General features: G+C 42.1%; 1 protein-coding gene across 2 annotated transcripts in view; it reads right to left on the bottom strand.

The window, feature by feature from the left end:
- LOC127943074 (BCL-6 corepressor-like) overlaps positions 1-15,961 on the bottom strand; it is a 40,150-nt gene that overhangs the window by 6,689 nt on the left and 17,500 nt on the right. For both annotated transcript variants that reach the window (XM_052539208.1, XM_052539209.1), the window contains 4 exons: positions 12,711-13,015; positions 10,171-10,449; positions 1,111-1,277; positions 436-581 (listed from right to left, as the gene is read on the bottom strand). In XM_052539208.1, coding sequence (XP_052395168.1) covers positions 436-581; positions 1,111-1,277; positions 10,171-10,449; positions 12,711-13,015 — 897 coding nt within the window. The remainder of the gene's footprint in view (positions 1-435; positions 582-1,110; positions 1,278-10,170; positions 10,450-12,710; positions 13,016-15,961) is intronic.

Raw genomic sequence — 15,961 nt, 5'->3', positions numbered from 1 at the left:
AAGCTTTTAAACTCAAGAATTTTGGCCTATAAGTAACCCATTAGAAACCCACACACATCGAGCTGTTTAAAATCAAGGGGTCAAAATTACGTCAAAAGTTTCTAAAACCATAAAAACAATAGCCCATTTTAGCTCGGATGGCTCCAGATAATGCTCAGATTACCATTTCAATAACACAACCCAGCTTTTCCAAATATTGTTGTCTGCGACAAACCCATACACTGTTCAAAACAGTCATGCCGCACCAGAACAAATAGAGACGCACACGGATGAACACACACACATAATCTCCTTTCAGGGAAAGCTGATTTGCCGGAGCTAAAGGCTTCTCCCCCGCTCCAGCTGTTGCTTAGTAACCAGATAGCCAAGCCGAGCGGAACCTTCGGAAAGAAATTCTGGGAATAGAGCTGGAAGAGTGGTACAGGGCTCTCTTACCAGAGAGAAAACACTCCATTATGTCGCTGTGGGTCATCTTCAGCAAACCGCGGCCTGAGTAGGTGGCTAAGGTTGGATCGGCGCCGTATGACAACAACAGTCGTACCACGTCAAGATGATCGTTTTCCACAGCATCATGGAGAGGCCTGTTGGCAGAGAGACCAGAACTTTACTTCGCAAAAACTAAAACAACAACATTTATAATCTTATCCATTTTAAATTTCACTTGCTTTAGTAATTGCGAGATTTTATTTTTGCTTAAACAGTTCAATTACTTCACTAGCCCAAAATTACCTTAATTTTATCTGCTGGTATTGCCCAATAAAACAGTCATTAAAACCTGTCACCGTCATTCATCTTTCCGACAGGAATCGGAAATGAAATTGGATTTTTAAGTGTATAGCGAAGACAGGGATCTCACACGCCTAATCTGCTCTTCTAGCGGTAATTATCCGAGCTAAGATTCTCGGCCTCTTCTGTTGTTGTAAAGCCATTATTACCAAACATATAATTACTGACACTGAGTGTGCGTGCGTCAGCACGTGTAATTATCTGCGCCTCAGTGGCACGCACAAACTCTCAAACGCAGTATGACGAAAGCACAGGAACTCACACAAATTAGCCCTGCATGTAACGCTTTGCTATTTAGGTGATATCATGAATGCATGTGATTACCTGGTGCCGTCCTGCGCACTGCAGTTGATGTCCGCCCCGTGCTCCAGTAAGTGCTGTACGATGGAGAGCCAGCCGCGGGAACAGGCCTCATGAAGCGCGCAGTAACCCGCATTATCCCGATGATTCACGTCACACACTTTATTCTCCAGACAGTACAAAACCACCTCCTACAGCAAGCATGAGAGAGACAGAAGACGAGCGGTTACTATGGTGCAGCAAGGACTGAAATTCATTAAACACCATTAAAGAGCACAGAGAGAGAGAGAGAGAGAGAGAGAAAGGGAGAGGGTAGACAGACAGTTCCGCCCAGAGCTGATTATTGATGTGTGAGGTATCAGGGGCTTTACAGACGAATCCTGCCCCAAGCCTGCTGTTCAATTTCTATACGTGACGCCCGAGACAGCAACTCCTCAGGGAGCTTCTACAAGCAGCAGCAGAGTAGGAGCGACTTGAAAGGTGGGGGAAATGTGAGCGATGTTACCCTGTGCAAAACCAGCTGCCATGATTGTATTGGACACAAGTTATCCATATTTTCACACCTGTAAGATATTTTGGAGCCTAGATATATTCAGAAGTCTCACCAGAGATCCTTTGAACATCAACCCAAACCAAAAGAACCCAACAAAATGATAAGAATGTTCCTATGCGGTTGCTAGGGTGTTCTGAGCGGCCATTAGAATGTTTCAATGTGGTTGCTTGAAGAATGATTTTAAATAACACAATTCTAGGGTATTTTGAATTGTGTCAGCCCAGAACACGCTAGCAACCACAAACGCAAACAACCACTCAAGACACCCTAGCAACAACACAGCAACATGCCAGCAATCGCTTAGAATGTTGCTATGTGGTTGTTAAGAGTGTTCTGTGCTGGAACAATTCAAAAGAACGTGGAATTCTATTATGTTTGAACAACGTTAAATTCTGCCAATTTTATCGCCCATCGGGCAAAACTTGTAAGTCTGATCGCTTATAGAAATAATACCGTAGCTTTACTGAGATTTGGCATAATAGCAGTTGATACACAGATAAACCTATCAATGTGTATCTTCCCATTCGCACTTCCTGCCGTTTGCGTACACTGATTATGAACAATGTCTGGAAGAGGCCGGAATTACACAGAGCCCCTGCTGAATTAATTGGAGAGTTCTTCTGGAAGCTTGGGTTAAAAGGAACTCCCACATCCATCACCGCAAGCCAATTCCTCATGCACGGCGGCAACAAAAACAAGCGCGCGCACACAGATGGGCTGGAGAAGGGAGGGCCGGTGTCCGCTCAGTGCTCAGATGAATAAGGGCATTAGGATTCAGGAGGCGTAGCACTCGCACTTCAACCCTGGCAGAGTCTCAGAGAGCGCGTTCAACCCCTCCCCTGATGGAGTCACACAGTGGTACGACCTGCCCCACGCTGCTGCCAGCAGCTCTGCCTCGCGCTTCCCGCCGGCTCCGTATCTAGGATACGGCATGCCGCCGGCACGATTGAAAAAAAGCCCAAGCCGTTAGCAGGGGCGCCGAGCCGTTAACGAGCCCAAGCGGGAAACTCTGGCTCCAGTGCGGATGTTCGCTTCCGTCAGCCTGGAGAGGTGGACCAAAACACATGGAAGGTAAAACATACACACACACACCTACCACGCTCAATTACCAAAAGCGAGCTGCAGTTCAAGGGAGAATTTCTGTATTTCCGTTTAAGTTTCCATCGCCTCATTCCCTTTCCAGTGAAGTCTCTCTCTCTCTCTCTCTCTCTCTCTGTCTCCTGGCTCAGGGAGTTCCTCAGTAGGGATGTTTGCAGGCAGGAGAGCTAAGTGTTACATTAAACAGACAATAAAGCAGTGTTACACAGCCTAGCGAGAAAAAGATTTGTCGTGATTTTCTCCTCAGAACTGCTCTTTGCTGTAGCGTTTCCTCCCCCGCTGTCCCTTGCTAAAAGACTCCCAGCTAACAACTGCAATCAATGCATCATTCAAGACACTTAACCCCTTCACAACAGCAATCTTACAAAACAAGGCGCAGGCCGGCTCAAGACTGAACCCCACATGCAACCATTTTACCACAACCTCAAAGCCTAGTCAACCCAACCTACATCATAAAAAAATAAAAGGGAAAGAACTACAGCTGGCTTAGGGAGAAAGACACTCAGACAGGAAAAAGAAGGGGAAGCTTTACAAGGCAGACCTGACCTGAAACCAGTCTGGGTCACAGTCAAATTCTGATGCTGGCAGCCCCCATTAAAACCTGGGATTCAAGTTCAAACTCAAGTCTAGAATTTCAAGGGTTCAAGAAAAACTTCATTAAGACTTCTGGAATTCTAAAACTATTTAATGACAGTTCCACAACACATAAAATGTGACCCTGGACCACAACACCAGTCTTAAAAGTTGAAATTGAAATTGAGATTTATACATCAACTGAAAGCTGAATATATAAGCTTTCCATTGATGTATGGTTTAATAGGATCAGACAATATTTGGATGAGATACTACTATTTGAAAATCTGAAATCGGATGATGCAAAATAATCTAAATACTGAAGTTGTCCAAATTAATTCTTGGCAATCCATATTACTAATCAAAAATTCTGTTTTAATATATTTATGGTAGGAAATTTATAAAATATATTCATGGAACATGATTTTTTACTGAATATCCTAATGATTTTTGGCATAAAAGAAAAATGTTGCAATACTTTTTGGCTATTGCTACAAATATACCCCAGAAACTTAAATTTTGTGGTCCAGGGTCACAAATGTTCTAGAATTCAGGGGCTCTTGCAGAATTCTGAGGTGGTTTTAAAAAAACATTTGGAACACTAAACCAGTTTCTAGTAAATTCTGAAAATTCAATGTACTTGATAAGAGTCTAGAATTTGATGCAGTGTATGACACATTTTCAAATTCCGGGGCAGTTGAGAAACATTTCCAGAATGAGTGTTTATAAGAATTCCAGAATTCTAAGACAAGCTAACTAAGAGTTCTAGAATTCAAAAAGGAATGTGCTCAATATTTGTGGAATTCACATGCAGTTGAGTCATAGAATTCTGATAGAGCTGGGTTTCTCAAGCAGTTTATAGAGTCACAGAATTCCAAGAAATTCTGTAGAGATCCAAAATTATAAGACCTCTATTAGTCAATTCAGAGATTAATTCTAAAGCTTTTTAAACTCTGAGACAGTTCAAAAACTGCTATAAAACTGAAACATTTCTTTTATTTTTTGAGACTAATGTGTAGCGGTTGCTTAATGATCCTCTGGCTGCGCACAGTGCTGACGAATGATCTAATTTTACATGCAACTCAGGAAAAAAACAGCCTTTAGACAGAACAGACATCATGTTGCATTGTAAAGTGAGCGGCTGGGTAGAGAAACAGACAAAAAAATGACAAAAGAAAGAAATTGCAGGATATGCGAGGGGACAGAGGGAGCGAGAAACTCCCTCAGCGTGGTTTTGATTGAGAGAGTCATGGCTGGAGTGAGAGTTGTGCTAACAGAGGGAAAAGGGTCGAGATGGCCTCCACAGAATAAGTGCATCATTAACGGATCAGGATTTCCCTGACAGCCGGCCAGGATGGTACTGAGCATAAATGCGTATGCGCAGACATGTGATGTGTCTCGCTCAGCCAGACCTTTGACTAAACGACAGCTTCCAAACCACAGTTTGTTTTTGCATGCCATTTAGGGGTGGGTTTATCAGATGTAGATTACACCTAAATAATAGGCAACAAAATTCTGAATATCTGACAAAGAACTTTGTTACATCCAGTGGATAATTCTTCCACAAAAAAGCAGTATAAATACAGTATCTGGAAGAAAAACTAAAAAAAAACTTCCTTTTGTGTCAGAAGTTGTATGAAGTCAGCCAATCAGTTCTGCACTTGCCAAATCAAGAAAATACATTCCAGTTTCATGTGCAATATGTATCAGGCAATCAATGACTGAGATATAACTGCCCTCTATTTACTTACTTTAATTTGGGAGTGAACTATGCCTTTAAATAGACTCAACCTCACCCTTTTCGCCTTTTTCTCCACTTCAACCTACATTTTATATGCAAACTGCAAATAATCTGAGAGGGAATTTAGATCAAATTGAAGTCAATGGGGTTATTTCAGGTCACAGGCTTTTCTGCCGTCGCCATCTAAGATCAGAAGATACGCTTGCAAGAAATCCTTAGTACGCGGCCTTGAACGGACACAGTCCGACCAGCGGACACGCTCATGTAGTCAACTGTGGAAAACACGCAGCTTTTTCCACTTGCGCTCGGTTAATGTCTGAAATGCAAGCCAAAATGACTCAATCGTACACAGAGAACCGCTCGAAGGCGCCCGGGAGTTTCATCAATTCAAGAACGGTTTGTTTTGAAGGTGCGAGCCCATGAGAAAATGGAAACGAGAGGGCGCGCGCAAAACTACGTGCCGTTTGCATGTTTACTGCAGTTGTGCTGGGACCGAGATGGAGTGCCACGTTTAAGTGTGAACTCTCATTCTCTGGCGCTCTGAGTCACACACACACACACACACACACACACACACATAAACGGAGCAGCTGTCGCGGTCTGTGTTGAAAGGCACGGCCGCGCAGTCATGTCATATTTCAGAGCTCTGGCAGCGCGCGGAGCTGCTCGTGGCTTAACACACACACACACACACAAACACAGAGAGGGAGAGCGCTGGCAGCTCAGTGCATTGCTCGCGGCTTATCTATACACACACACACACACACACACACACACACAGCAAGAGACCGGCTTCCTGTCTGAGGCAGGAGCCCGGGGGGGGGGGAAAGGAGGGGGGACGGAACGAACGAGGACTAGAAAAACAAGCCGATGTGGACTGACAGAAAAAAAACACGCGAGACGGAAGGTCTGTCCCCACCTGCTTAGGGCCGACGTGAGGGTGTAGAGGGGGAGGAGAACGAGCGATCCAAAACAGAGAGAGAGAGAGAGAGAGGGATGAGGAATACAGGTTGGGAAGGATTACAATTTATCTCGCTTCCTCTGACACACACACACACACACACACACAGCGCACGGATCTGCGCGCTCTGCCGCTCCTCCGCTGTATCTGTGGCGCACGCACAGCCCCGCGAGAACAGCCGCCTTTAACCGATGTCACCAAGCGCATTTATAAAGCCATTAGAGCAGAATTAGACCCTGAGCGCCGGCGGAGAAAATCACAAAGCCCCGAGACTCAGCGGTAACGAGAGCCCACGCTCGAGAAAATCCACCGCGAGCGGAACACTGGCTGCAATCTGGAGAAAAAGCTCATTAGGGAGAGGAAAAAAAGCTGTTTAGCTATTAGTAAGAAAATAAGTAAAATACAATTGTGTGGATGTCATTAAAATACAGTTCAGCTACACGTAAAACAGTTTCGATATAAGTAAAAACAGATCAGGCATCAGTTCACAGTAATCTGTAAAAACCTGTTAAATGGTTAACGGTAATTTCCTGTAAAATTTACAGGGAAAACACGTAAACTGAATGCGTTGCATTTCACATTTTGTTTGAATTTGATGTTTTTTTTTTAAATAACTTTTTAAAATAACGTTTCTTCCTATGTTTCTCTTATCTGTTATGTTTATTAGAGTTGTATGTTACATATAAAGTTGTTAAATTAATGTTTATTGCATGTTTCAGTTTAATGAGTCTCACCATGATGGTGTTTATTGCTTGTGTGAATGAATCACACTTTGCACCTTCTATGTATCTTATTTTTTTAAATCTTGTGATGGGCTTTGTGTGACTTTCTCATCAACACCTGCATTTTGGTGGTTACCAGTGTATTATAAAAGGTACAAAACAGATTTCAGTACTTCAGTAAGTTGGTATATTAACATTATATCAGTTAAATTACAGTATTTAACTGTAAATTTAAGGTAAAACCATCAAACCTAAAACGGTGTTACCGTATTTTTTTACAGTATAATTCTGGCAACCACAGCTGCCTTTCTTTACCGTATATTTTACAGTGTATTAGCAAAGAGCAGTTTTAAGTATTCGTACAGTTAAACTATTTTTAAACAGTTTAGCTATGACTAAATATTTACTATTACTGAAAAATGTAGCTATTCGTAAAATATTTTAGCTAATAGACTAATATCAAAGCTAAACTAAATGCATAACTAACTTAAGTTAGGCTAACTGCATAAAACATGTTTATTTGGAAAATTTCGATATTGGTAAAAAAAAGTTTAGATATTAACTTACGCTTAGTTTATCTACTAGTAAAAAACAGTTTAGCTATTCATGCACACACAGTTTAGCTAGTTTTAAATTGTTTAGCTATTGCACATAAAATTTACAAATGTGTCAATATGTACAGTTTTGCTATTAGTTATATGAGTGAGCTATTCGTAATATTTAGCTTATCATATGCAAGGTTTAGCTATATATATATATATATATATATATATATATATAGGCTACACTTTAGCTAGGCCTATTCGTAAACAATTTAGAGACCAGTAGCGTATGTTTTAGTTCTCATAGTACACAGTTTATCTGTTGGCAAAGAACAGTTTAGCTATTCGTGCACACATAGTTGAGCTATTTTTAAACTAGGTTTAGCTATTCATAAACAGTTTAGCTATATATAAATTGTGTTTAGCTACTAACAGTATATCTTTGTAAATTGTGTTGAACTATAAACAGTTAAAGAAGGTTTTGGAAATTTAATCAGAAATTAGACTTTAACTCCGATAGCAAACGTACAAGATGTCTGTTAAAGATGGCTTCATCTGGAAGGCATCTGCTGTGTACGAACATCTGACAGACGTCTCGAAGATGTCAGTTTTACATACATTTTAAATCATAAACATCTTCAAGACATCTTCTAAACGTCTATTTGGAATCTGATAGGAAACGTCTTATAGTTGTATTGCAGATGAGCAAACAATCAAAAAAATACGTCTTGCAGATGTCAAATAGACATCTCCGTGATCTAGGCTTGTGTGCTATCAGGGGAATCAACAACAAAATGCACAAATGCCACTTTTTCTTTTTCCTGTGAGAACCGTCAGCCTTTTTGTGGTTGGAAATGAAGAAAAAAACCACCCTCCATTTCCGTGGGCTGTTAATGGCGAGCAATAGATTGGGGGAAGAGAGTTCGGGAGGTGTGCGGAACGGGCGGCTTAATGGCTTAAAACAGCGCGTGTTTAGCACCTTCAGTCGAATGATTAATTAACGTGGAGATTACGAAGAGCACTTGTCAGATCGCTGATTGGACCTTAATGGCAAAGAGCCATTTTGCCTGAGAGCAAAATTACTGACAGAGTCTAGCAACCGCAGCAGAATCAGACAGAGAGCGTGAGGAAGAGATGGATGGGGCTCTTTCACGCGCACGCACACACATAACGATAGGTTTCAATCAGCACACAAAGGCCAGTTTTGTCTGAGTCATAAAAGAGGGAGGGAACAACCAAACACAAGGGTAAATAAGCAGCATCGTAACGCAAGTGAGACGTCAGCGCCGGCGGAATGTAATGAAAGAGTGTGTGTGTTGCAGTAAAACTCTACGCCTGAGAGCCAAAGGGAGGTGAAGGGACACAAACAAGCAAACAAGACACATTGGGGGAAGGGAACTACAAATGTGTGTGTGTGTGTGTGTGTGTGTGTGTGTGTCAAAGCATGCGGTGGTGATGGAACCGCCAGGCCACTTTAAGCACAAAGCATACAAAATACACAAACACGGCAAGGAATGGAGCACAATGGAATATGCCATCCCTAGCTGCGAGAAAACAAGCCCACAGACACATGTGGATGCACATAGTAGGCAGAATGAGGGAAAGGCAGAAAATAGCAGATGGGCAAAACATTGGGGGGAAAAGTCATAAGCATAAGACTAGCTTGATTCACAAAAGCGTGCTCTATTCTAAAACGGAACCACTGCCTCAATGTTAAAAAATGCTCCATAAAATGCAATGAGAAACTTTCCCTTTCAGTGGAATTCAAGGCACCGCTGTGGAGCGAGAATGGGGTGGGGGGGGTTAGAAATCATGCGCTCGCAGCAGTAATCGCTCATTTCCTGTTCTCCGTGCCAGTCCTTTCAGACGCACTGCCGGAACTAATCCAGCTCCCCATTAATCTACACAAATTGGACACGGAACGCCACACCATTCCAGAACCCACGGAACCACTGTATTCCAGAACTGCGGAATACTGACGAATTCCAGAACAAAAAGGAATCTACTAAACAACGAGATCTGTGCAAGTTCTGTTGCATTGCACAAATGCTCAACAATGCATATTTAACTCTGTGATGTTTAAAGGCAACATGAAATCTGAATTTGTTAAATAAAGTCGCTAGTCTTATCCATAATTTATCAGTGCATGTTTTTCCAATCTAAATATAGTGTATATTTTCATAAACTTAAGAAAAAAAATTAATAGCATGTTATGCAGAAAAAAAAAAGGTGCAAAATTTGTCACAAGCATAATAAGAGTGCTGGAGCGTTGTTAGAATGTTGCTAGAACGTTGCCGAACTCCTTCACAAAATCTAATCAACCGAGTGATCCAATCAAATTTTAATAGGTATATAATTCAATAAGTATTCAGTTTTGTTCGTAAAACTTGCAATATTGTGAAAGATAATTGCGCTGGAAATGCAATTTCATGTTGTCTTTAAAAATGCTCCAGTACTACAAACACTCGAGTGACATTTGTGTTAAACTCAGAAAAGACCGACTACAAGATCAGAGACAGAGTGCAAAGGGTTAAGGTTTTCCAGTTCAACGGAGAGAAAGAGCAAGGACGAGACGGAAAAAGCGTGAGGAACAGTGTGCCTGTGAAAGCAGGGGAATGAATGTGAGCGAGAAAGCTTTGAGTGGGAGTGCAAAAGCCAAGAGGAGAAAGAGATGAGACGCCGCGTATGTGCGAGCGAGAGGCTGCCTCGCAAGAGGGAGAAAAAAAAAAGTGTGTGTGTGTGTGCGTATGCGCACGCCAAGCGATCGCTCTGTGCCTGTCAGGGGCTCTCACATGTCAGACTCAGTCTCACACAGAATTAATGAGATGCGAAGAGAGCAGAAGAGGGGAATCGGAGAGAGAGACAGTCGCACACACACGCAAATGCGCGCTTACCTCATATCCCAGCCGCGCAGCTCGCTGCAGTAGAGTCTCGCCTGCGTTCTTGTTGACAATGAGTCGGCGCGCTTCGGGCGGCATGGGCCTGCTCACTGGTGGCTCCACAGACACTGGAGGTGCGGGGTCAACCGGAGGTACAGGTACATCCAGAGTGACGCTTGGAGGGGTCGGGGGTGCTGCGGGTTGGTAGGCAGGAGATGGGGCACGAGGTTTGACCAGAGGAGACTCATAATCAGAAAGAGATGATGGCTGCTTCTGGGCGGAACGTTTCACCACCTGACAGGGGAAGAGAAATGAGTTACTTTACAAGGCCTCAGATTTTGCACAGATTTCATAGTCATAGTACGTGGAGTGACAGAGCTACACTCGCTTGGTGCCAAGAGAAAGGCGGGACGGAGCACTAATTAATCACAGCGACAAGTTCATACTCAGCACTGCGCTGTAATCAGCGAGAGACTGAAATTTGAAATTTGAAAAATTTGAAAATGTGAGCTGCCCCTACATAATGTTTTTTTTTTTGCAGCTGTGGAAAATGTTGCTGAACAGCAGTGCAGGAAAGGCTGTTTCCCCACCATAAACCATGAACAAAAGTCTGACTGTCAACAACGGTTCCTCACACACACACACACACACACACACACCCCGCATGGTCAGCAAGGTTATTTTTGGCCTGCAATGAACATGCCGAAACAAACGGGCTATTTACACCAGTACAATCGTCCCATAAACACGTTTTTAACAGAAAAAACGTGCATCTTCCCACATTGAGGCTCTAGGCTGTGTGCTTGTTTGTGAGCTGGATGGAAAGCTGCAGACACCGATCTGTCAGCGAGCGTGTTTCCCGGCAGGGAAAGTTAAACAGGAAACAATGGAAGACTTTGGCTCTCTCCCACTCGCTTTATCTCTCCCGCCTTCCGTGTGCAAGTTCTCTATCTGTGGAGTGCAGTAGGGCGGGCGGATGGGAGCCGTGTGTGTGTGTGTGTGTGTGTGTGTAGGCCGCGAGTTCATGCAAGCAGACTGAAGGTCGGGAAGGGGGGTGATTGGGGCGGGAACTCCACCCACACCAGAGGAGTTCCACAGCGCAGCAGCTGTCAGAGTAAACACACACACACACAGAGAGAGAGAGAGGGAGAGAGAGCACACGCACATACACAGCTCTGCCTGGTGCGTAACAGCGCAGGAAAAACAAGACAATTGACATTTTGTTGTTCGTCTAAATGAGGAAATAAAAATGATACAGAGAATAATCCAACCCCCAATCTGATTTGTTTTTTATGATAAATATAATAAAGCAATTTCATAAAAAAAATATTTATTTATTTATAATAATAATAATAATAATAAATGTGTATTATTTTATAACATTTTATAGTACTTATAATAATAAATTATTATTCAACAATAAATATTTATTTTTACGTTTATAATAATAATAATATGTATATAGTAGTAATAACGTGTTAATATTTATTTTATATAGATAGCATTTAAGCAATTTTAGAAAAAAAAGTACTGTATATAATAATAAAAATAAATATGTATATATTTATTTTATATTTTTAATATTACAATAAGAAAAATAATTAAATATGTATATAATAACAACAACAAAAACAACATTTATATAATAATTACTACTATTCATTTCATTATGTTTATTACATGCATTTAATAGTAACAATTATAATAAATATAATAATAGGCTACTAATAATAATTATATTTATAATATTAACAATAGGAAGAATTAGGAGAAATATTTATATTATATTTATAATCATAATATTTTTTTTTTCGAGTAAAAAGATAAAACATTAAATTGTAAAAGATAAATATATAAATTAATTTTTTTCCCAACAGAGGACGTCCCATTATGTCCCCAAAGGCACATTTCAGAAAAAGTAGTTCACTTCGCCAAGCATGTAAACCCGCACACACTGTACTGTGTAAAACCTACATAATATTTTCATAGGATTGTGTTTGTCTGCTGTAAACGTGTGTTTACGCTGAATGTGTTTTGTGTTCAGCTACAGAACACAGGGTATTGTGTGTGCGCTACATCTGCTTGTGAGATTGCAACGGGGAGAACGCAGGCAGCGTTATTTAAAGAATGCACAGTTGGTTCACTGGGGAATCATTTTCCTTGACGGAGAGAGAGAAGGAGACCAGAATTCTGACCCGGCCTTCACTCCTCCCCTCCCCCTCGGTTGCGTCTCTCCACTGGGAGTCTGCCTTTCAGCACGAGAGGAGGTCAAAGCAACTGCAATCTAAACACACACACACTATGACCCCCTCCCGCGTCCGTTGAGCCGTCCAAGAGAGCCGCAGTGCTTCCCTAATTGGGATGATTAACATTGTTGTGATTGGAGACATGCTTTTAAACGGTTCCTCACTGAGCCCAGGGAGAATGCTTGGGTTGTGAGCCAAAGCAAAGAGCAGCGTTAGCCACGCGTGCGCAGAAAAAGAAAGGACGTTCTTGTGCAGATAAACGAGTATCTCGACCTTCTGTCACCACGCAGAGATATGCCCGACTCTTACCTTGTGTTGGTGGGCGGGGCTGAGTTCAGGACACTCCTCATTGGTCATCTGCAGCAGCATCCTGCGCTCCTGTTGGCCGAGGTGCTTGGTCTTGCACTGCCGCTTGCCCTTTGGCTTTTCAGGGTCACTGTGCCGCCGCAAGCGAGATGGGAAGGTGCAACCGGGGTCCAGAGAGGGGGAGGAGGATCCCAATGACTTACGGTGCTCCTTTAATCGCTGCCGTTTGTCCGAGAGGTGAGTGGAAATCGAGGAGGAGAACTTTCGTACAGAATCTCCACAGAAGCCGTCAGGGAGAAGAGGAACAGCTAGAGAGAAAGAGAAAGAGACGATAGCAGTTAGATCAGATTAAGTTAATGCTGAATTTTGATGTAATTTCTGCAATGATTGTGGTGGAAAATCGTAATTTTGCAAAACGTAAAATGCGTTAAAATGAGTTGACAATGCTACAGTGGAACAACAACTAGAAAAATCCCAAAAAAAATTTGGTTGTGCTGTTTCTGCACTGATTGAGTTCAAATCAACAAATCTCTGTAAAAATTTGGTAAAACGCGTTAAAATAAGATTATGAAAAGAGAAATACAGCTAAATGAAGTAATTGTGCTTTTTTTCCGAACTGACTGAAGGGAAATCTATGCAGTTCACCAAAATGTTAAAATGACCTAATAATATTACAGTAGAATAAAACAAATATACAGTGCAAATGTGTTGTTCAAATAACAAAATGCATTAAATAAATGTTAAAAATAATACTGAATTTTGTAGACGCAGATTCTACAAATGAAGTAACCAACTTTTTTTAATCATAAAATCTTCAACTACAAATCTTGAAACAAGTATGACAGGAAAGAAACAACCACAAGAACACAAATCTGGAATTTACGTTTTGTGTGTTTGCGAGAGATTTCATCACGTGCAACACACACACATCAAACCGACAGAAGTTTCCTTAAGGTCTTGTTAGGTAAATCAGACTGACAGTGGCAGAATGAACAGCAGCAGGCTGACCGCGTTATGAAGGACGGACACCGGATGAAAAGATTTACAAAAATTGATGCATCATTTCCTTTGTCTGCTTTCGATTTTACATCACGTGACCAGAGCTCAAGCCAAAGAGGCACGTTTAAGCCATAACATCAACCAGCAGAGAAGGACTGAAGGGAAAAGTAACATGAAAGGAAAACCAAGATAAGAGAGGGAAATCAAATGAAAAGGGACAGAACATTGAACAGAAAAGGAGAAATGACGGACTGATGTAAAGGTGAAAGAATAGAGAGAGAAATGCAGCACCAAGGGAAAGAGACGATGAAAGAGCGAGCGCAAGGCCGAGAGAGAGAGAAACCGAGCCTACTCCACATCTGTTCCATTATTCATCATATTCCCCGTTCAGACACGCACACACTGAGCCAGCGAAAGCCCCACCGCGCAGAGAAAACCTCTCTCACAAGCATGCAAGCAAGAACAGAGGACGCCAAAAAAACAGAAGACCACAAAGCCAATAAAAACACGCACTATACCAACTATCAAAGCACCAATATATATCAGTCAGGCCAAGTAGCAAATTACAACATTTGGGCGACAACATTTTTTCCCAACCTTTTTACTAAATAAATTTTAAAACTAAAGAAAAAAGTGTAAATACAAGATAAAATAAAAGTGTTTGTTCAGTTGTTTCATTGCGTCAAATTTGTTACATTTTTGGTAATATTTTTACGTAATATTTTTAAATAAAATAAGAAAAATAATATGCATAAGGAATGTACAAGTTTTGTTTTACCAACTGCATACATTTTTACATTGATAAAAGACAAAAGCACCTTAGAGAACTTTCAATGTGCAGACCACCAACTGTGCAACTGTACTTGTTGTGTGTGTGTGTATGTGTGTGTGTGTGTGCGTGTGTGTGCGCGCACAAGACCCCATCCTCATGGGCAAACTATTCCAGCCTGCGTAAAGTGCTCCTCTTCTTCAACAGGCTAATTAAAGTCCTACCCCGAGAACCCTTGAGACCAGATTCACCGCACCAAGCCCCCCCCCCCCCCCCCCCCCCCCACACACACACATACACGCAGAAGTGTGCGTGCTCTGAAACCTAAGTGAATCACTCAATTAGCAAAAGAGGAGCAAAGACCTTAATGCCTTTAAAAATCAACAGAGCAAAAGCAGTGCGCTAAAAATGCACACACACACACACACACACCCTGGGGCATACAGCGGAGTCGTGCATCACTGACATGCATGTCTCGTCTCTCACACCTCGTCATAGACAACACAAATTAGCCTGCGTGTGCATACGAATTCCCTCGGCTGAAGAGCGCGAGTATGTGTGTGTGCAGCGGGAGACGGATTTTGACAGGGACATCTGGGGGATATTAGCCTCCCATTAGCACGCAACTGGGCACACGCGCACACACACACTAATGCATTAACAAGCAAACCATCTCTCAGCTTGAGTAAATGCATATGTATCGGACATATAATTCGCACGCAAAGAGTAAGGGATAGAGCGAGATAAATAGTCTTGTCTCGCGTCTTGCTGCTCTTTAATCCTCCTGACAGAATGCCAGCACAATATCCAGCAGCCAAGATACTGACGGGCAGCCTCACACACACACACACACACACACACACACACACATGTACGTTGTTATTTGCACAGTTGTGGAATCTCATGGCTCATTACTCTGCGGCATGCACTTTCTCGGCGATGCTTTTATAACAACAAGGAAGCGAGCGTCTGAGAGTGTGCGTGTGAGCGTGTGCAACTGTGGCTTGTCAATCAACAAGAATCTTTATTGCTATCCCAAAGCCGCAGACACAGGACGACGTGCTCTGCTTTCCTCTAATCTGCCTCGCTCCGTCTTTCACCTCAGTTATCCCCTCAGCTCTGTATCCTCTTTTCATCTCTTTCACTCCTTTTTTTCCACCCTTTCCCTCTGTTTGTTTTCTCACAGCCGTTTGTTCCCTTTCTCTGGGTCTCATTCGTTCACACTTCTGCTTGTGTCTCCCCACTCAGTTCTCTCCTTCTGAGACCTTCTCTGTGACATGCATAACTAAATGACACTTATTCTTAGCTTAGAGCACTATTTACAAACCTGCCATTCAAAGGAAACCAGCTGTAGGGTGTAGTATGCATGTGTAAGGTATAGACTGTAGTATATAGGGAGCATTACTTAAGTAGGGTGTAGTGCATACCATGTGAAGTGTAGTGTGTAAATCATAAATGTCAGATGTGAGGGGTGTGTAGTTTCAAG

Source organism: Carassius gibelio, chromosome A22 (genome assembly GCF_023724105.1).
Source record: "Carassius gibelio isolate Cgi1373 ecotype wild population from Czech Republic chromosome A22, carGib1.2-hapl.c, whole genome shotgun sequence".
In the NCBI taxonomy this organism is placed as follows: domain Eukaryota; kingdom Metazoa; phylum Chordata; class Actinopteri; order Cypriniformes; family Cyprinidae; genus Carassius; species Carassius gibelio.
This window is presented reverse-complemented; position numbering and strand designations above follow the sequence as displayed.